Here is a 21,862-nt window from a genome sequence, read left to right as displayed (position 1 = left end):
ATAGAACACATTGGTCTATAGATTAAAATCCAGTCATTCCCTATTTGGGGAAGTTAGGACTACATCTGTTTATTTCCAGGCTATTGTTCATAGATTTTTCGCAGGTCACCAAGAGAAATTCTGCAGTTATATTTGCAAATTCTTTCAAAAATCTTACTTTCAAGGACTTAAACCTCATGAACCCATCACATTCTTATCTACCAATTTGAGCTTCAGTGCAGCCTTAATGATGATTGTTATGCCTCTTCCAGTATGAAGATCAAAGTGGTAACTTAACCAAAGTTTGAGGGCATGAGTGAATGGACCCAACCTTGTCATGAATATGTGACCTTGTATTACTTACCAGTTTATAGATGTTGTCTGTCTCTTTGTCTACCACCAGCAGAGAGGTCTGATCTCCACCCTTTCTAATCATTTCCACCACACTGTCATGATCAAGGGACTCCACAGACTTGCCATTGACAGCAACCACCAGGTCATTGTTCTTCAAGCCAGCCTTTTCTGCTGGACTTTTGGAATCTATGTCCTTGATGATTTGACCTACCCACCCCCCCACAAAAAAAATGTAAATAGAATTATCAGAAAGATCCCTAGAAAACAAACTGGGGGATTTCTGCTGGGGCCTAAAGCCCTTATAAAATAGATATAAAAGGCATGCTGAGTACAACTCCTGTCCTTCCCACTAGGGTATCTATACACATCCTATCCACCTAGCTCTTTGGTCAGAACTCATTCCAGGAATAAACCCAGTCATTAATAATGAAAGGGTCTTAAAAGAATGTTATTACTAAAAGTGTTTGGGATTCAGTCTTGACAAAACAGCATGCTAAGCAGTAAGGGTCAGCAAAGCCCCAGGAAGTCAGTGTGCGTACTTGTATGCTTATGTAGAAGCGAAGCCATAAAAAAGGGGAGGAGAGGATGGGAAGAATGGTGAACAAAACCAAAGAATTCAGACCCCAGGAAACGCAAGCTAGCCTTTTAGTAGCAGTTGGGCAAATTCAGTTGTGAATGGATTTGTGAGTGCATGCCACACAGATGGGTGTTGAGTCTTCAGGAATTGAACCATCTTCACCAGAAACCTTCAGATCTCTCACCCTTTTTTTTTTTTTTTTTGCCCCTCATACAGTTTTAACAAGCTCCAGTTTCACTTTTCCAGCAGTTGCTTGGCATCTCTTGGTCACCTGTTAGTGGGAGCACCATCCTCCTGTCACTGACACGTAGCATGATTCTTCCTCAGCACCCACTCCCTGTGTCTAATCAGCCAAGTCCTTCAGTGCTACCTTAATAGTTTTACACATCTCTTCTGGAGCCCTAGTTCCTCTACCCGAAATTCAATTTGTATTCATTCCTGCCTTGAATTCTTCCTAAACTGCTACCTTACCAGTTGCTCTCCCCTCCTTGTTTGCCTCCTCCAATACAGACCTGCCTTCAGATTCATCTTGATGCAACATCTTAGCGAGTCCCCAGCGCGACAGTGTAAGTGTGAGCTTTGGAACTAAACAGACCTAATTTTGATTCTAGCTGTACTAGAACTATTTGACCATATAAAAATTGTATCTTCTTCAAGTCCCCAATTTCAGCAATTCTTGCAAAATTATTAGGAGTAATTGAGATGTGTAAAGCCCCCAAGACAATGTAGGCTTAATTTGTCTTCTCTCTTACACTGTTCAAAAAATAACTCCCCACTAACTCTGAAAATAAGTCTAAACTCCTCAACATGCACTAACAGTCCATCATATGTCTCTCCAACTGACCTTTCTAACTTGATTTTCTGTGCTACACTTTAAATGGCAGTCAAACTGAGCCTGTGTCTTCCTGCTTTATTCACACAATCCTATCTTCATGGATTGGACTTACTTGTCCCTACCCCATCAACTTGCCCAAATTCTATTCATACTACAAAGGCAGAGCTCAAGTGCTACCTTTACTTTGAGGTCTCCCAATACCTTTTTAGTAAGAAAAACTTACTCCAACATTGAATTTCCATAGTATCTTACCTGCCCTGTTTTAAGATGTTTCTCACCATCTACCTTCAGTTATGGACATATGTGTCTTATCTCCTCTAGTAAATAGGGGTCTTCTTGACTGAAGAATTCTTACCACATTCATTTGATAGTCTCAAAGATCCTGAGGATGTTTTTATACCATATGAGCCAAATTAATGTTTCATAAATTAATTTAAATATATATGATGGAAAGAAAATGGCAACTTCTGGGTGAATAACAGTTTTCATGGCCTGAACCTACATTTTTTTTTCCCTAATGTATTCAGCTTGTGTAGGAGGACCTTAATTCTTATTGAATTACAGGGAATCAGAAAGACTCCTGGTTCTATTCATGTCCCAGATCCCCAGCCACACCCCTGCCGCAGATCTAGTGGTGTGTTGGCGCTGTCGCACGCCAGCTCATGAGAATACTTCTCAACTTTGCGTTCTGCAACAGCATGTTGTAGCTTGAAAGCAGACATGTTGGGAGTATTTACACCACAATGAAACAACACATGCAACAAATTAGGGCTTTTTTTTTTTTTTCCAGAGAGCCAATTTACTGGCATGCTACTGCTCAGATCCAAAATTCTGCCTTATAATTCTGCTATGAAAACCTAAGGATACCCTGATGGGGGGCTGGGGGGCCTAATGGAACTCTGGAGTCAGATTGGGATGAAGAATTGGGTGGTTACACTGCCAAGTTTTCTGCTCTTCAAGTGCCTTACCTTTCTGTTCTGGGCTTTCCCTCAGGTAGAAACCATAGCCATTGCTTCCCTTCTTCATCTCTACAACACGGGGCTGGCAGGGTAGCAGTTTCAGACTGGCTGTTTCTCTCTTGACTTTTATCTTCTGCTCGCTATGGCGCTTGTCAGTTTCCTTGTCCACAAGCAGGAATGTGACGCGGCTTCCAGACTTCTTCACCTGCAACAACACTCAACGGTGAGGACCAACATCAGTCTCCAAGAAAGACGCTGGGAAATAGGAAAGTTTCTGTGTTGAGGCACACAGTCTATAGATTAAACAGGATATATGGGATGTAAGTCCTGAGCTTAAGCTGTAATACTGTTTTGTGCCACCTCACTGGTATTTATTTATCTTCCCTTATATAGTTGTTTTTCCCTTGTTAAGTATGACGTCACCCACACAGATGCTAACTGAACCCAAGTGAAAGCCAGAATTCAGAAAACCCAGAAAGGTACTTAGGTGAAGACTAGGAAAGGAATTTGGAAAAGAAAGTAAAGGTCTACTTTGAAATATTCTACCAAGAAAAGATACAGTTGGTCAATTTTCAAGGTTCCATATGACCCCAAAGGAAAACCTCTGAGTGTTTTCCATGCATCGTGGAAGCATGCTGGGGCGTAAGATTTGGGGTATAACACATCAAATACTCCCCATGTGTAACTCGATATTCATCACCCACACTGGTCATCTTCCAGCTTGTATTAAAACACTTTAGTAACACTGGTTCAGAATGAAATTTATTGCAAGCTTAGAGAGTGATTCCAGTAAATTATACCTAAGATCCAGAAGATAATGGTTCTTTACAACACTTTTCTTCAAGACAACATGAAACTAGCAAAGGCCTCATTCCAAAACCCTATGTTAACACTGCTTCCACCACTAATGAGTCTGTTTGCTCTTAATACAAAGGTTTAGCTTCCCATGATCATAGTCTTCCCATCATAAACTACCATTCCTGTCTTCCTGTCACTTCCAGTGAGAGCAGAGTGAAAGTTAAAGGCAAGAAAGTGCTCCTTTGGGATATACCTTTTCAACCACCTCCTCGTGGCTGGCATCCTCTACATTCTCTCCATTCACTTCAATCAAGTGATCATCAGCCAGCACTCCAGCTTTCATAGCCACGCCTTGAGGTTTTATATCTGTCATGTACACTCCGTTTTTACCTGAAAGCGAGTGGGGGGTAGACAAGTGTCACAGCTCCATTACACTGAAAGTCCAACAGCAAAGGGTTTTCTCCCAATAATATAAAACTAGAACTTCGCCTTGTAGAGCTAACTCAAATAGACTTTGATACAGAATGACAATTAGAGCTCATAGCACAAACTTGACACAGCCATTACTCAGTTGGTTTTTATTGATTTGAATAGGATTTCTGAGCCCAAATAAGTACAAAGAAGGAATCTCAAGTGGCACTGGTCTCTTGAACCAGAAAGCAGCAAATCGTGCCCACTCTGCATTGCTGTGTCCTACTCCCTTTCCTTTGCATTTGTGGAATTAGATGGCATCTGCTCTGTTCTGTCCTCTTTAAAACTATCACCAACTACCACATCCCAGTGGACTGAATAAATCTCACTGATGCAGGCTAAAGAAAACAGGCACAGGAAGAGAGGAAAGCATGCATGCATACGGTCAGTCTGGATTAGCAGGTAGGATGATTTAGGTGCTTCTTAAAGAAATGCTGTCGGTTCTTTCAAGATACTAATATTTCAGCCTAGGCAAAGGGTACCTTCATTATGACTATATAAACCATTTGTAAAGAATAATAATAATTTAAACTCTGCTTTCTTAAATACTTGGCATTTCTCCTGTTACCTTTTTATATGTTTGTCATGAAGAAAACATTTTCTTCATAAAGCTAATTTAAAACTTTCACTACAGACATTACACAAAGGCCAAACGAATTGAGTCTGAACAGCAATTTCTTTTTTCTTTCTTTCTTTTCTTTTTTTTACCATATTACTGATAATAAACCTCTGAGGAATGCCAAGCTTCCCTTGACCACCTATATCACTGTGTTTTAACAGCTGACAAACTCAAGAGATATCTCTTATAGCTATTTTATTTCTCTTGCTAACAGGTTAAATAAGACTTAGAAACCATGTTTAGTATTGGGCCGCTCTTTCCAAGCCAAGCCTTAGTTGCTCAGTCGTGTCCGACTCTGCAACCCCATGGACTATATATAGCCCACCAGGCTCCTCTGTCCATGGAATTCTCTAGGCAAGAATACTGGAGTGGGTTCCCATTTCCTTCTCCAGGGGATCTTCCCGACCCAGGGATCGAACATGCATCTCTTACATCTCCTGCACTGGCAGGGAGGTTCTTCACCAATAGAGCCATCTAAGAAGCTCTTTATCAGTTAAGCAAATTATGACCCACCACCAGTGCCTCTCTAGTACAGAGAACAGGGAAGGAGCAACATTAGAGGTGGAACCAAAACCCTAACTCAGCTACGGTTCCAACCTGAATCCCAGTGAAACCAAGAAAACCACGGGCAACTGTTCATGGGTCAGCCAGCAACTCTGAAATTCTAGGAACAGAACTTCTAGTACTTTCTGATGGTTGGGGTTTCTCAAATCACTGTACCTCTCAGCTAGAGGTCAGGGAGACATCTCAGAGCATAGCCACAGCTGAGGGTACTATCTTGATGCCACAGGAGGGTGGGGATCTTGGCCGTGCCTGCGGCAACTCTAACAGCAGCTGATACATAAATAGGTGCTCAAGGACTTTTTGAATAAGTGACCACCTGGACACTCAGAGATGAAACGAGATATCATTCTAATTCAAAAGTAGCTCATGGAGAACCTCCTTTTTCTTGCCTCTTATTCTCCATTCTCTCCTCCATCTTTACCCCCAAAGAAGCGTCAACCCTCTAACCCTCTGGCCTTGAGGACTCAGCTTAACAAACACAGAGAGACAGGAGTCCCCAGTGTCCCTCCACAGTGCTGTTGTCCAACATCCTGATCCCTCTTTGCACAGCTGTACAAAGGAAGGGCCAAGGGGAGAGAGGCTGCTGTTGAATCTCCATAGCAATTGACAAGTTAGTCAATGAAGTCATTAACAGATACCAATCTCTGTCTTCCAGAAAGCTGCTTGTCCCCACCCCACCTTCAAGCTCACCTTGGACAGTTTTCAGAGAGAAGCCATAGCTACCCCCCTCCTTCACTAGGTAGCAGAGCCGTGGCTGTGTCCACATCTGTGCTCCTCCGTTCATCACAGAGGGCAGCTTCTTATCGTTCAAACTCGGCTCCTGACTTTGACCCAACGCTTTCAAGTCTACTTGCTTTTTCATGGCTTTCTCATAGGAATCTCCATCCAGAACTAGTAAAGTCACTGAATTCCCACTCTTTCTGACCAGATCCACAACCTAAGAGGAAGAAAGAAAAAGATTAACTTTCACTAATTACCCTCTATCAACCACTGGGGTTGCAGGTGAGAGAGCAGTGCTCACCATCTGACTCTGGAGATTCTATCTACTGACCCCTGACATCTGAGTAGTCAGCAGACCATCCCCCAGCCATCTCCACGTGGGCCCCACGAAGATCCAGGGACAAATTGGGCTGGGCCTTTAGCACCACTGGACTCTAGAGTGCAGCCCAAGCCCAGCCCTTTTACTAGGAACTTTTACTAGGACCGGTCTTCGCCAGGATAAATGCTGCCCTGAAGCACAGCAGGTCCTCCTGAGTCTATGGAGACAGCATAGTACAGTGAAAGGAGCACCCACTTAGAGGCAGATAGAATCGGGGTGAGGTCAGACACTCCCATATGTTCACTGTGTGAACACATTAGCAAGCTAAGGTGTCTGAGCTTCCACTTCCTCGACTGTGAAATGGTACCTCATGGGTTGTGCCAATGATTTAACAAAATAATATGAAATTGCCTAGTATAGTCCCCTTCACATAGCAAATATGCAATGCACATTAGACATGACACTATTCAAACCTAGGAATAACTTTTACAGTTCTTGGTTAATCATAGGAGAGTTGATTAGCTGGCAGAGTATAGCTGTAAAGGTGTCCTGCCCTACCAGTGGCATCCAGGAAAGCTCCACTAACACCCAGAACTAAAATCATCAGCGATATAGGGGCTAAAGAGATCCTCGAAGAACTCCAAATGTCCCACTTACCTGCATATGCTCTTCCTTGTCCACGAAGACACCATTGATCCTAAGAACTCTGTCTCCATCCTGGAGACCCGCCTTCTCTGCTGGGCTACCCTTCTCAATCACCCGGACCAGGTGGCCGTCAGTGTCCTTCTCAATTCGCAGGAAGAAGCCATAGCTTTTCCCTTCCTGTTTGGTTAGCTTACATTCTCGGGGGTTGAAGGTGGAGGCCATTTCTGTGATGAAAACCGAATGGGTAAATCCTTGAGAAAGAGTCTAACTGGGGTAAGAAATCTGTACTCCATCTCCTATACATCTTTTCTTCTAATCATACCACTCCCGGCTGTTCAGGCAGCAACATTTGGGGTATGGGAGGTCACCTTCCAGGACTTGCTAGTGATTTCCAAATCTATTCCTCCCCAAAGATGACCTTTCACTTGAGTTTCAGACCCATGTATTCAGCTAGGTACTGGACACAGATGCTTCAATTTCAGTAGTTCCAAAACCAAATTCCCTTTTGTCCTGTGACCAAAAGAAATTAGTTCCAAATATATTACCTAAAATTTTTAAGAAAATCCAAGTCCACCTTCATTTAAATATCTGAAGAGCTTGCCAAGTTCAAGGCATTGGAGATAAATCTGTGGACAAGACAGATCTATACTTTTCCTCTTGTGTCAGGGAGAACATGTTTTTACAGAAACATGTGGTGAATGATCTACTAGGGAAGAACAGAGTGATAAGGGAGAATATAACAGAGTCTTGGGAGCAAGGAATGGGGTGGGAAGAATCAAGTACTGCTTCCTAGAGAAATGACTTTTCCAAGACCTGAAGAATTAGTCAGAGTGGTGAGATGGGACAAGATAAGGAGACCTCAAGCAATTAAAAATCAGAGAAGCCAGACCTTAGAGCTGACGTGACACATTGGAAACAGAAAAGTTGGTTTCCAGGACCATGAGGTTCTAGTCAGAGAGGAATAGGGATTCCCCCACAGAAAGAGGGCTCCCGCTGCCAGGTCAGGTTTATCCCTCCTGAATCCCCTTCCTTTCCACCCATCCTGCTACTTCTTTCACCCATGTAGGATCGAGGTCCTGGGCCACAGGATGAGGAAAGGAAAAGTGTAAAATCTTGGAGCCCCGTCACCCAGTCGTTAAGTATAAGATTCCTGCCAGGCGCAGGAAGCTATATTCACTATCCTGTGATAAACCATAAAGGAAAAGAATATGAAAAATATGTGTATGTGAATCACTCTGCTGTCAGCAGAAATGAGCACAATGTTGTATATCAACTATACATCAATAAAATTTAAAAACAAAATTTCCTTCCAGGGTTTCCCAACCCCTCCTGGTGGAAGCAATTTTTTTTCCATAGGAGATTGAGAACAGAGGCCAGAACTGCTGGTGTGTGTAAAGCAGAGGCTAGACTCTGCTGGGTCAACTGACTGCTGGGCAAACCCTGATGTTCCCCTCGTCACAGCTCCTCACCAGTAACTCAGAATAAATCATCTGTCTCTCCTGAAGGACAGGAGCAGAAGACTGCACAGGGCATGGGATGGGGGAGGTGGGGGGGTGAAGGAGAGACAAGAAAGCGCTCCAGGCTCCTAGAAGCCACGCATGGCGTTTCCAGATGGCCATCTCTGACCTCCGTGCCCACAGAGACACACAGTACACGTGCAGCAGAAAGCCTCCCATGGCCTGACCCCTTGGCTACCTCACTTGGTCTCTGCAGAGTCTGGCAGACAAGCCACCAGGGGCGTGGATGACTAAGCAGCCAAGGAAACAAGAAACCATGTTTCAAGTAATGTTTTACAAGGGCCCAACAAGAATGTAAGGCTGAGCTCACCCCACTGAGAACCAAGGGCAGAAAAAAGTGAAGACACAATCACCAAGGTTGCCACCCACACTTGTGAGAGTGTTGGCTGCTCTACTGTATCAGGACCAGCCACCAGGAAGATGCTGCTTTGGGAGGAAAGGGGGGAAGTAGGGAGTTAGGGGAGAAGAGGGCAGCACCAGAGTGGGGCTTCTCACACACAGGCATCTGTGTGTGGTCCCTCTGACTCTGACCTTTGGCTTCTCTTTCTGCTGATCATCTATCCCACAAGCATTGATTCCATTTTCCAACTTGAATCCACATCTATGTCCAAACTTACTCCTAGATTCCTATCAGTTCTCAATTTCATAGGCCTGCAAACTCTTGAAGGAAAAGAAAGAAAATCCCTCTGAAATTTGGAGGTAATTATAGAGAATCTTCATCCAAATCTTAGAAAATTATAAACATGTCCTTATAATTATTCAAAATAAAGACCATTAGATGAGATGTTTTCATCAAGAGATGAGGCTGTTTGTGATCAACATATGAATGTTCATTTCTAAAGTTGATTGTTTAAACAATAAAGGCTGGAGAGGGTGCGGAGAAAAGGGAACCCTCTTACACTGTTAGTGGGAATGCAAACTAGTACAGCCACTATGGAGAACAGTGTGGAGATTCCTTTAAAAGCTGGAAATAGACACCATACAACCCAGCAATCCCACTGCTGGGTGTACACACTGAGGAAACCAAAATTGAAAGAGACACGTGTACCCCAATGTTCATCACAGCACTATTTACAATAGCCAGGACATGGAAGCAACCTAGATGTCCATCGGCAGACAAATGGATAAGAATGCTGTGGTACATATACACAATGGAATATTACTCAGCTATTAAAAAGAATGCATTTGATTCAGTTCTAATGAGGTGGATGAAACTGGAGCCTATTATACAGAGTGAAGTCAGAAAGAAAAACACCAATACAGTCTATTAACACATATATATGGAATTTAGAAAGATGGTAACGATGACCCTATATGAGAGACAGCAAAAGAGACACAGATGTAAAGAACAGACTTCTGGACTCTGTGGGAGAAGGCGAGGGTGGGATGATTTGAGAGAATGGCATTGAAACATGTATATTATCATATGTGAAACAGATCACCAGTCCAGGTTTGATGCATGAGACAGGGTGCTCAGGGCTGGTGCACTGGGATGACCCTGAGGGATGGGATGGGGAGGGAGGTGAGGCGGGGGTTCAGGATGGGGAACACATGTACACCCATGGCTGATTCATGTCAATGTATGGCAAAAACGACTACAATATTGTAAAGTAATTATCCTCCAATTAAATTAATTTTTAAAAAGTAATAAAGTTGTTTTTTAGTCATTAAGTTATGTCCAACTCTTTGCAACCCCCTGGACTGCAGCCCACCAGGCTCCCCTGTCCATGGGATTTCCCAGGCAAGAATACTGGAGTGGGTTGCCTTTTCCTTCTCTTGGGGATCTTCCCAACCCAGGGATTGAACCAGAGTCTCCTGCATCACAGGCAGATTCTTTACCACTAAGCCACCAGGGAAGCCACACATTTCTAAGGTACCCACTCCTAAAATTCAGCCATCTCACACTCTGCAGTGGCAACCACAGGATCCTACTCTCTCAAGGATGGAAAGTGAAACCTCCTTGATAGCAGGACAGTCTAGTGTTTGGGGAGAGGAGAAAAGCAAAGCTTTCCTGTATCGCAATAGAGACCTGAAAGTTTGAAATAAAAGGAGACATAAATGTGTTTCTGGGCAAAATCTCAAGTTGTTTTGTTTGTTTGTTTCAAGTTTCAAACAGTCAGAGAGTAATTACTCAGATCTGCACTTATGTCTTTGAAGGGTCAGGTGTTCAAGATCAGAGTTTCTTTTCAACATCTATGGTTGAAGCCCAGAGAATTAGAGCCAGTTCACAATGATAAAAATGCTGATAGAAATGCTACCACATTGATGGGGAAACAGCCACTGCTCCAAGCCCCTGTTACATCCTTCCACCCTGTTTGCTCTCCCACAATTCAACCACTAAAGGATTAATGCTGGTGCCCACCTCAAACTGATGAAATATTTAACACTTTCAACTATATCAATGCAGAAAGCTAATCAAAACCTCCAAAGCCTGGACTTACATAGAGCCCTGAAACTATTTGTCTCCTTTGCCATCTTGTGGAGATGGTTCAGCTAGGAGTCAAGAGGACTGGGCTCTGGTACAGATCCAGTCCTGGTGGGTCCGGTTCACACCCTGGTGTTACACTGGCCCCTAAGGCAGGGCTGGAATCTGTCACTTTAGCAAGACTGTCACTGCTCCATGATGAGGCTGCCTGGGACTCTGGAACCTGGGACTGAGATAGGAAGAACCTTTGTAGTCAAGAATGCTGTTTCCTCAAATATCATATATTAATGCATATATATGGAATCTAGAAAAATGGTACTAATGAACCTATGTGTAGGGCAGCAGTGGAGACACAGACATAGAGAACAGACTTGGGGCCACAGTTGGGGAGGGAGAGGGTGGGGTGAATTGAGACAGTAGCATTGAAACAGATATATTACCATATGTAAAGTAGATAGCCAGTGGGAATTCGCTGTTTGATTCAGGGAGCTCAACCTGGTGCTCTGTGACAACTGAGAACAGTGGCATGGGGTCGGGGCTGAGAGGGAGACTCAAGAGGGAAGAAGGGATATATATATGCTGCTGCTGCTGCTGCTAAGTCGCTTCAGTCAGTGTCTGACTCTGTGCGACCCCATAGACGGCAGCCCACCAGGCTCCCCCGTCCCTGGGATCCTCCAGGCAAGTACACTGGAGTGGGTTGCCATTTCCTTCTCCAATGCATGAAAGTGAAAAGTGAAAGTGAAGTCACTCAGTCATGTCCGACCCTTAGCAACCCCAAGGACTACAGCCCAGCAGGCTCCTCTGTCCATGGGATTTTCCAGGCAAGAGTACTGGAATGGGTTGCCATTGCCTTCTCCAGGATATATGTATACCTATGGTTGATTCACATTGATGTATGGCAGAAACCAACACAACAGTATAAAGCAATTATCCCCTAATTAAGAAATAAATTTTTTTAAGTACTGTTTCCTGTTTCTTCCTCCTTTTCTTGCAAATCAAAACCACAGTGAGATATCCCCTCACATTCATCAGAATGGCTGTCATCAAAAAGACCACAACTAACAAGTGTTGATGAGTATGTGGAGAAAAGGAAACCCTCATACGCTTGTTGGTGGGAATGTAAATGGGTGCGTGGAAGACAGTACAAAGAGTCCTCAAAAACTTAAAAATAGAATTATCATATGACCCAGCAACTCCACTCCTGGGTATATATCCAAAGAAAATGAACACTAATTTGAAAAGATACACACCCCAATGTTCATAGCACTATTATTTACAATAGCCAAGATACAGAAGCAACCCAAGTGTCCATGGACAGATGAATGGATAAAGATGTGGTACATATATACAATGGAAAACTACTTAGCCACAAGAAAGAATGAAATTTTGCAACAACATGGCTGGACCTGGAGTGTTCTATGCTTAGTGGAATAAGTCAGACAGAGAAAGACAAATACTATATATTATCACTTATATGTGGAATCTAAAAAATAAAATGAATATAACAAAACAAAAATAGACTCACAGATATAAAAAACTAGTAGTTACCAGTGGTGGGAGGGAAGGGGAGAGGGGCAAGACAGGGGTCAGGGATTAAGAGATACAAACTACTGTGTATAAAATAAATTAGCTACAAGGATATATTGTGCAGCACATGGAATATGGCCAATATTTTATAATAACTTTAAATGGAGTATGTACATGCTCAGTTGCTCAGTCATGTCTGACTCTTCGAGACCCCATGGACTGTAGCCCGCCAGGCTCCTCCATCCGTGGAATTCCCCAGGCAAAAAATACTAGAGTGGATTACCATTTCCTACTCCATTAAATGGAGTATAGTCTATAAAAATTTTGAATCAGGATGCTGTACACCTGAAACAGAATAGTGTAAATCACTATACTTCCATTTTTAAAAATTAAAAACAAGTAAAGGTAATGATTTTTAAAAAACAAACAAAAAAAAGATCCTGTTTCTTTAGTCCCCCACCCCCATCTTCCACTTCCTGAGAATACAGGAATCAGAGTCCTAAGGTAGATAGATATGTAATTAGTGAAGGCCCATGGATTTCTACAACATCATATGAGCAATCGTCTGAAACCAGAGTCCATCAAACCCTCAGTCGGCTTTATTCCCCAGTTTAAATAGCCAAAATAAAGCACTGGAAATGAAAGAAAGCTCTAACCATTTCTGAGCTCTGAGAAAAGTCAATTCTTGGCAACAAAGTTGCTTGTCTGTGGGAAGAACAAAGTGCCAGCTGGTAAGTAGGAAAGACTCCAGGTAAGAGCCAAAGATATATTTTTTTAATCAAACTTAATTATTAATTGTACCTTTAGACCCCACCTTCTAAAAGGATTAGATCATTGCTACCAGGAAAGGGAATAATATGTCCATGGCCAAGGAGAAAATGCAGGTACATCTTAGAAGTTAGGAAGGCTAGGCGATGACAGCAGAGGAGGGCAGGAAGGACCTAGGAAGGTGGCCAGAGAAAGAACTGAAGCCACCCAGTGATTTTCCACAGGAGAGAAATATCTGGTAGGACCCAGGGGACTCTTCCAGGGCCAAGGCAGGCAAAGGTCTCCCAGGTCCAGGCAGCCATCAACATGGGCCCATTCCCGCTCCCAGGGGAACACCCACCCTCCCGGCAGGGCCGGGTGGAGCCACAAGTCTGAGCAGGAGCTGCTCCTGAGAGGATCATGACCACAAAAGTGAGACTCAAACCACCAGAAGGGTTCAGCTTAGCTGGCCAAGGCTAGCAGGAAGCCTCATTTTCCCCTCAGTTTGTGTGTTTGCGTCTGGAACCTGCAAGACTTCCCCCGACAAGGCTAGTTTGTGAAAAGAGTGAGATTCCATTTCAACTGATCCCCAGGTCAGTGGGATCCCCAGCAGTGAAGCGCCGCTGCCTTGTCACTGGCGCCTCAGAAAGCCTTCCGTTCTGTGATAGTTGCTGTAAGTGGAAAGGCCCAGTTTAAAAATACCATGGGTGTAAATGCTCCTAAGCCCCCACTTCCACTCGGTGCAGGGGAGGACTAGAAGTGAGGGGATTTTAAAGGTACTTAGTTTATCAAAATTCCTTGTCTCCTGAGAAATATTTGAGCATCTCAAGATCAGTGGGAACCTGACAAGAACACAAAGCATCTCCCAAAACAAAAGGAAACACAGGGTTTTCCGAATTACTTCCTGCTCTAAAGCAGTTATCGAACTCCTGTTAGTTTCCAGGTATTATTTTATGAAAGAATCCTGAAAACAGAAACAGACCCACAGATCTTGAAGTCAAACTTTTGGTTACCAAAGGAGGAAAGTGAGGGAAAGTGATGAATAAGGAGATTGGGACTGACATATACACACTGCTATATATAAATATATATATATATATACATTTATATAAAATAGATAACTAATAAGGACCTACTGTATAGCACAAAGAACTCCACTCAATATTTTGTAATAACCTATATGGGAAAAGAATGGATATATTATATATATATAATAATGAATGGATATATTATATACTTTATATATAAGAACAGATATGTATATTATATATACATGTATATAAGATTCACTTTGCTATACACCTGAAACAAACAAGACATTATAAATCAACTATACTCCAATAAAAGTTTAAAAAAACAGAATCCCCCAGACTGCTACAGATCAGATCAAACACAAGTCAGGGAAGAGTAAATTTTTCTGAGGAAGGAAAGGAAGGAAAAGATAACTCCTGGAAAAGTGAAGTCAGCAAGAATTAGAGGATCTTCATTCATCTCCTCAGTCCTGGGAGTTGTCTGCCCAAAGGCAGCAGCTGGTTTCCTCTGACAGAACAGATTTACTCAGTGGTTAGCATAAATCTATAGACCATCAGGTGATGCCAGTAACAGTAAATCACGTTACCCTTTAAAGCTCAGCATATATTCAGGCTACATGATCTCCTTTAATCCTCACAATCACCTTAACATGTTTAATCTCAATCCTAGCTGGCCCTCAATCACTAACAGAGACTTATAAAAACAGATGCTCAGCTAGGCGCCACCTCAGATCTACTGACTCAGTCCAGGCCTGAAACCGGAACATGGGCATGTTTAGAATCCCCGCGAGTTTAACAAGCTCATGCTCCAAACTACTCTTTCTGCTCCCAGCTCCCCTTCTCTCCCCCTCAGCCTTGGGATAACACCCTCACAGGTCAGAGAGGAATGTCAAGGCTGGGTGAACTATTAACAGCTACCTTGAGCTCACCTTTACTCAACTTGAGAAACCAAGGTGGCAGCCTGGTTAGGAGAGGTTCTCAGGATCCCGCTCTGCCCACAGTTCTGCCTGACCTGCAGCACAGGAGTGTGTGGCAACCTAAAGCCTGTGCCTCTGCTTCCCACCACATTCTAGTTCTGACCCAGGCAAACAGAATCCAGCAGATGAAAACAAACTTTAATAGCTCCCACAGGCTCTTTGTTCTGTGAATTAAGTCTGAGGGGACTCTTTCCAGCCCCCCTAAACCTAACCACCTTAAGAGTTGAGGCTGGGACTTCCCTGATGGTTCAGTGGTTAAGAATCTGCCTGCCAATGCAGGGGACAGGGGTTCAACCCCTGGTCCAGGAAGATTCCACGTGCTGTGATGCCACAACTGCGGAAGCCTGCCTGCCTTAGAGCCTGTGCGCTATGACAAGAGAAGATAGCACCATGAGAAACCCAAGCACCACAATGAAGAGTAGCTCCCACTCACCTCAGCTAGAGAAAGCCCGCATGCAGCAACAAAGACCCAGTATAGACAATATAAATAATTTTTTTTTTAAGAGTTGAGGCCATTTCTCTTCCTCCATCACCTGATGAGTGGAAACCCGAGTTCCATTCCTGTCTGAGACCAAACAACTAGGTTCTCCAAAGAGCATCCTGGAGTGCATGCAACTTGTTTGGGATCATGAACAAAGATCCCTCAAAATTCTACTGAACATCAAGAAGACATATTGCCCCAAATCTGATTTCATTTGTCCATGCCACAAATATTTGCCTCATACTGTGGATGGTGATTGCATGCATGAAATTAAAAGACACTTGCTCCTTGGAAGAAAAGCTATGACCAACCTAGACAGCATATTAAAAAGCAGAGACATTAATTGCCAACAAAGGTCCATCTAGTCAAGGCTATGGCTTTTCCAGTAGTTATGTATGGATGTGAGAGTTGGACTATAAAGAAAGCTGAGCACCGAAGAATTGATGCTTTTGAACTGTGGTGTTGGAGAAGACTCTTGAGAGTCCCTTGGTCTGCAAGGAGATCCAACCAGTCCATCCTAAAGGAGATCAGTCCTGGGTGTTCACTGGAGGGACTGATGTTGAAGCTGAAACTCCAATACTTTGGCTACCTGATATGGAGAGCTGACTCATTGGAAAAGACCCTGATGCTGGGAAAAATTGAGGGCAGGAGGAGAACGGGACAACAGAGGATGAGATGGTTGAATGGCATCACTGACACAATGGACATGGGTTTGGGTGGACTCCGGGAGTTGGTGATGGACAGGGAGGCCTGGTGTGTTGTGGTTCATGGGGTCACAAAAAGTCGGACACGACTGAGCGACTGAACTGAACTGAACTGATATGCAAAACACTGTTAAGTGGTTGAAGGAATAAAGTAAAACACCACCTCTATCCTCATGGACTTTATAGTTAAATAGGGGTGAAGAAAAGTTTTAGTACAGAATGAGCAACCACTATGAGCAGAGTATAAATGCTATGAGACCTACAACATGAGACAAATTAAGGAAAGCTTTGCAATTTACATAGGATTTGATTTAGACATTGACAACAGATGGGTAGGACTTCAATAGGACAGAAGTAGGAAAAGAATATTCTAGCCACAAAGAATAGTATGAACCTCAGGCATGGAAGTGGCAAAGTTCTTGGGGATGGTCAAAGAAGAGCTAAAACCCAAAGTGACTGAAGAACAGCCAACAGGAGGACAGCCAACACATCCTTTTGTCTTGGGTGACAAGTTAGGCTGTAAAGGCCTCTTATAACAGTCCAAGGGATCTCGCCTTAGTTTGGTGGTCAGCAGGGACCAAGCAGGGGCTTCCATGGTGGCTATTGGTAAGGAATCCACCTGCCAATGCAGGAGTCTTAAGAGATGCCTGGTTCAATCTCTGGGTCAGAAAGATTCCCTGGAGGAGGGCATGGCAACCCACTCTGGTACTCTTGCCTGGAGAATCCCATGGACAGAGGAGCCTGGTGGGCCACACTCCATAGGGTCTCAAAGAGTCGGACACAACTGAAGCGACTTAGCACACACTCAGGCAAGGACCAAGCAAGGCTTATAAGCAGAGGAAGGACAGGACCAGAGTTGGGCTCCACGGGTGGTAGGAGGGATGGCTGTTGTACTAATCCTCCTCACGTGCAGCCTGACCCCGCACCTGTACGTGAGAATAAAGGGGAAAGAGCTGGAGGAACTAGGGAGGACTAAGCCACATGTGGTACTAAGTCTTCAATCCTGTCCTCTCAGATTTCTCCATACAGAGATGGCCTCAGACAGGACAGGTACAACAACACAGGTGTACAAAACACTTATTTACACTGACCATGAGATACACCAGGTCCTTGTGACTCTCCCTAATTACTGCCTACCTCACTCACACACAATTTTGTTGTGGATTTGAGAGGGTAAGAGGTAGGAAGGCCTGAGGTCCCCAAGCGGCAGGAGGAGATAAACTGCAAGTGGCAGTTTTTTTCCTTCTCTACACAAAATTAAGAGAGGCTTCTTTTAATTCTGTGTTGACTACACCTGATTCTGCCTTGAGCTAACCAATGCATTTTTCTTATGGAAATGTTTTTCTTAAGCTACGTTAATGAAACTATGTATTTGCTTTGGAATCTGCCTTTCTTCAAAATGGTTCTGCTTAAGACTAACTTTTTTCTTCTTTTCTCAAACCTTGAGCTGATAATGGCTTAACAAACCAGTATTCATATCAATTGTTTTATGACCGGGAGATAAAACTCATATTGTGGGAGAGGGGCCTGATGAAACTCCCTCAGCCTTGAGGTGTCTCTCTTATCTGATTAACAGCTTTCTAACAGACATAAACACCTTGCTAAAAACTAGCAAGGGGGCATTCTTTCTGCTCCCTTCTGATGTCTACGTCAGAAGCTTTCTCTCTCTCTCTCTCATACTTTAATAAAATTCTGTGTCACACAAAGCTCCAGTGGTCAAACCTGGTCTCTGGCCCCTGATCGAAATCCTCTCCTCCAGAGGTTGCACAGTGGTCCATGCACAGCTCTGTCTTCTGAGGTCACTGCCCCATGTGAACACAGCTGTGCTTCTGACTCCTCTCAGCTCTGAGTTGCCAGAACACCCTAATTCTGTGGTCATTTTCTCATTCTGTCTGCTTCCCCACAAGTAGTATGCTTTCCCTGGACTTATCACCCTTGCCCGATTTTCTCCTGGGCTTCCCTTGTAGCTCAGTCAATAAAGCATCTGCCTGCAGTGCAAGAGACCTGGCTTCGATCCCTGGGTCGGGAAGATCCCCTGCAGAAGGAAATGGCACCCCACTCCAGTATCCTTGCCTGGAAAATCCCATGGACAGAGGAGCCTGCTGGGCTGAAGTCTGTGGGGTCCCAGAGTTGGGCACAACTGAGCGACTAACACTTCACCCTTGATACTTTTTCTACTTCAAGCTTTAGACTCCCCGTCTGTTATGGACTCAATTGTTTCACTCCCAAAATTCATATGTTGAAGCCTTATGACTATTTGGAGATAGAGCCTTGTAAAGAGATAATTAAGGTTAAAAGAGGTCCAAAAATGTGGGTCTGGCATCTTTATAAGTAGACACAGTAAAGTACATATGCAGAGAAAGGGCGACGTGAAGAAACAGCAAGAAGGCTGCTATCTGCAAACCAACAACAGAGGCCTCAGGACAAAGCAGCCCTGCTGGCACCTTGACTTTGGACATCTAGCCTCCAGAACTGTGAAGAAAGAAATTTTTGTTTAAGCAACAAGGGATTCTGTTATGTGGTATTCTGTTATGACAGCTAGGAGACTAATGCACCTTCCAAGTAACACTGCCTACTTGGGCTGAGTGTTAGAAAGGAAGAAGTCAAAAAAAGAAAGAAAAAGACCCACAAGTTCATGCCTTGGTGACTGACAGACAAGTTGTACCATTAAAAGATGGTATAGTCATGAAGAATGATATGGCAAAGTCAGTTTGAGATGGTTTTAAATCAGAAGACTGAAAAAAAAAAGGGGGGAACTGAATATCTACTTCACTTTACACACAAAAATTAATTCAAAATCAAAGAAAAAATTAAGAGCTAGAACTGTTTCTTCTAAACTCTTAGAAGAAAATATGGGGATAAATCTTCAAAAGGTAAAAATTTTTAAAAATCAGAGGACTTGGCAGAACATCCTGCAGGTACACAGAAGTATGGACCTGGAGCTCGGGCAACGGTGGCCTAGAATCCTCACAGCAATGCTTATGTGATGCCCAGGGGTATCAACACGAAAGGAGGGGAGCCAAGGATAAAGCCTTGGGTAATACTGATATCTAGGTGACAAGAAGGAAGCTGAGAAGGAATAATCAGATGGCCAAGATTTTACAGTCCAATCTAAAAGAGGAATTTCAAGACAACATAGTTAACAATGCAAAACCCTGCTAGGAGGTAAAGAGAATAAAAACAGAAAATGCCACTAAGTTTAGAAAATGGAAGTTCAGGACAGATAAGGGACTAAGAAGCAAGTGAACCCTAGTAAATAACAGAGGCAAGGAATACAGATACATCCTGAAACAGATACATGAGAGGATTGGGATAGCAGTTTGAGGGGGAAGTAGGGTTAGTGGATGGGTTTATTTTTAATGTTTGTATATCAAGGGATGATACAGACAGCATAGAAAATGGGTTTGGCCTTGATGAGACAGAATACTTCTACTGAGGCAGAAGAAGAGTGGGGAAAATGAGACAAAGAGGAAGATAAGGTCAACTTAATGAGACAAATGAGGAACTTTGAGAATGTGGACCATTCCACATTCCCCACATTCTCCACTGGGCCCCAGACTGATAAATTGGTGAAGGTGGCTAGGAGAGGAGTGTGGATTAGCAGTATTTACCTCCAAAAGCCACTGCACCAGTCTATCCTAAAGGAGACCAGTCCCGGGTGTTCATTGGAAGGAATGATGCTAAAGCTGAAACTCCAGTACTTTGGCCACCTCATGCGAAGAGTTGACTCATTGGAAAAGACCCTGATGCTGGGAGGGATTGGGGGCAGGAGGAGAAGGGGATGACAGAGGATGAGATGGCTGGATGGCATCACCGACTCGATGGACGTGAGTTTGGGTAAACTCCGGAAGTTGGTGAAAGACAGAGAGGCCTGACATGCTGCAAATCATGGGGTCGCAAAGAGTCGGACACGACTGAGCAACTGAACTGAGCTGAGCTGATGAGGAAATAAGAGCCCAGCGTGCTGAATCTTCCAATCTCTCAAGAGAACTTAAAAGTCCAGATTTATGTGAAATGTCCCCATATTTAAAAACAGGCAGCTATTTCAAAGTTTTTAGAAAGGCTTCATGTAAAGTAAACAGAATTGGACCCCTGGGCTGGCAGTTTATAATCTTGGCAAAAAGGCTATCCAAAGCCTCAGCATTGTTTCACTATAAACAGGCAACAAGTTGAATAAAAATTTCTAAGTAACAACTTAGGCCAAAATATATTTTTTTCATTAGACAGATAAATATAGATCTCATGAATTTATACAAGACCAATCAGCATGATTTCTCATGGCTTTTTCTCACTATGTATTGGGTTTATCAAAAAGTTCGTTCAGGATTTTCCATAAGAGCCTGTGGGAAAACTCAAACAAACTTTTTGGCCTACCCAAGACATCAAGAATAGAAGAAGAAAGTGGTCACTTTTACCCCAGGTTGGAGCATGACATGTTTTAAAACAGATGGCTAGGAGGTGAGGGTTTCTATGTGTACAATGAGCCCTGCTGCTGCTGCTGCTATCTCTTCAGTCGTGTCCGACTCTGTGCGACCCCATAGACGGCAGCCCACCAGGCTCCTCCATCCCTGGGATTCTCCAGGCAAGAACACTGGAGTGGGTTGCCATTTCCTGCTCCAATGCATGAAAGTGAAAAATGAAAGGGAAGTCGCTCAGTCATGTCCGACTCTTAGCGACCCCATGGACTGCAGCCCACCAGGCTCCTCCGCCCATGGGATTTTCCAGGCAAGAGTACTGGAGTGGGGTGCCGTTGCCTTCTCCGTACAACGAGCCCAGCGTTTATTAAAACGTGAGACTGTGAGGCTGGTGTGAATTGTGAGGAAGAGAAACTGCATGAGGGCTTCCCAGGTGGCGCTAGTGGTCAAGAATCCACCCGCCAATGCAGGAGACACAAGAGACTCAGGTTTGTTCCCTGGGTCAGAAAGATCTGATGGATGGCGACCCACTCCAGTTTTCTTACCTGGAAAATTCCGTGGATGGAGCAGCCTGTTGGGCTGCAGTCCATGGAGCCACAAAGAGTCGGACACAACTGAGCATGCATGCAGCACTGAGCTACCAAGATGGAGTGATGGAAAAGATGAAGTGTTCTAGCTTCTGTTCTAGTTCTAGCTTCTATTCTAGTGTTCTGGCTGGGCAGGATGAATGGGGAGAGGGAGGAGGAGGGGACTGAGGAACAGTTTTGAAAATTAAGTGGCTGACATAGGAAAAGTCATCTTAAACAATGTTTAGGACAGAGTAGTTTCCAGTAACAAAAAGTCTAAACATAGGTATGTGGCTGATGTGAAGGGAGTTTGTTTTTATTTGTATCTTCCCTGAGCATTCTAGTCTGGATAAAGTACATTAGAAAGAACCAGAGTTTTAAAGCCAAACCCACTTTTTAATTTCATTGTCACCACTTGCTAGCTATGAGAACATGTGTGGCTTCCTTAGTTTTGACCTGGAGATAGAAATACACCAGAAATAGGAAATGCACATGGATCAGTGCACCGGGCCAAGATCACTGAAGATGGATGGTCTAGAGTGATCTAAGCTCAGTGTCTGGGGCAGAGAAGCCCACTGCAGGTGAACCATATTCCCTGCTCTCTGGTGGAAGTCCTGAGTTCGTGGGAATCC

General features: G+C 43.7%; 1 protein-coding gene across 4 annotated transcripts in view; it reads right to left on the bottom strand.

Annotated features, from left to right (window-relative positions):
- PDZK1 (PDZ domain containing 1) overlaps positions 1-21,862 on the bottom strand; it is a 55,606-nt gene that overhangs the window by 8,638 nt on the left and 25,106 nt on the right. For all 4 annotated transcript variants that reach the window (XM_006051123.4, XM_025287971.3, XM_006051124.4 and 1 more), the window contains 5 exons: positions 6,853-7,064; positions 5,847-6,093; positions 3,756-3,892; positions 2,714-2,909; positions 344-540 (listed from right to left, as the gene is read on the bottom strand). In XM_006051123.4, the coding sequence (XP_006051185.3) occupies positions 344-540; positions 2,714-2,909; positions 3,756-3,892; positions 5,847-6,093; positions 6,853-7,062 (987 nt within the window). In that variant the 5' untranslated portion in view covers positions 7,063-7,064. The remainder of the gene's footprint in view (positions 1-343; positions 541-2,713; positions 2,910-3,755; positions 3,893-5,846; positions 6,094-6,852; positions 7,065-21,862) is intronic.

This window comes from Bubalus bubalis, chromosome 6 (genome assembly GCF_019923935.1).
Source record: "Bubalus bubalis isolate 160015118507 breed Murrah chromosome 6, NDDB_SH_1, whole genome shotgun sequence".
Classification (NCBI taxonomy): Eukaryota; Metazoa; Chordata; class Mammalia; order Artiodactyla; family Bovidae; genus Bubalus; species Bubalus bubalis.
This window is presented reverse-complemented; position numbering and strand designations above follow the sequence as displayed.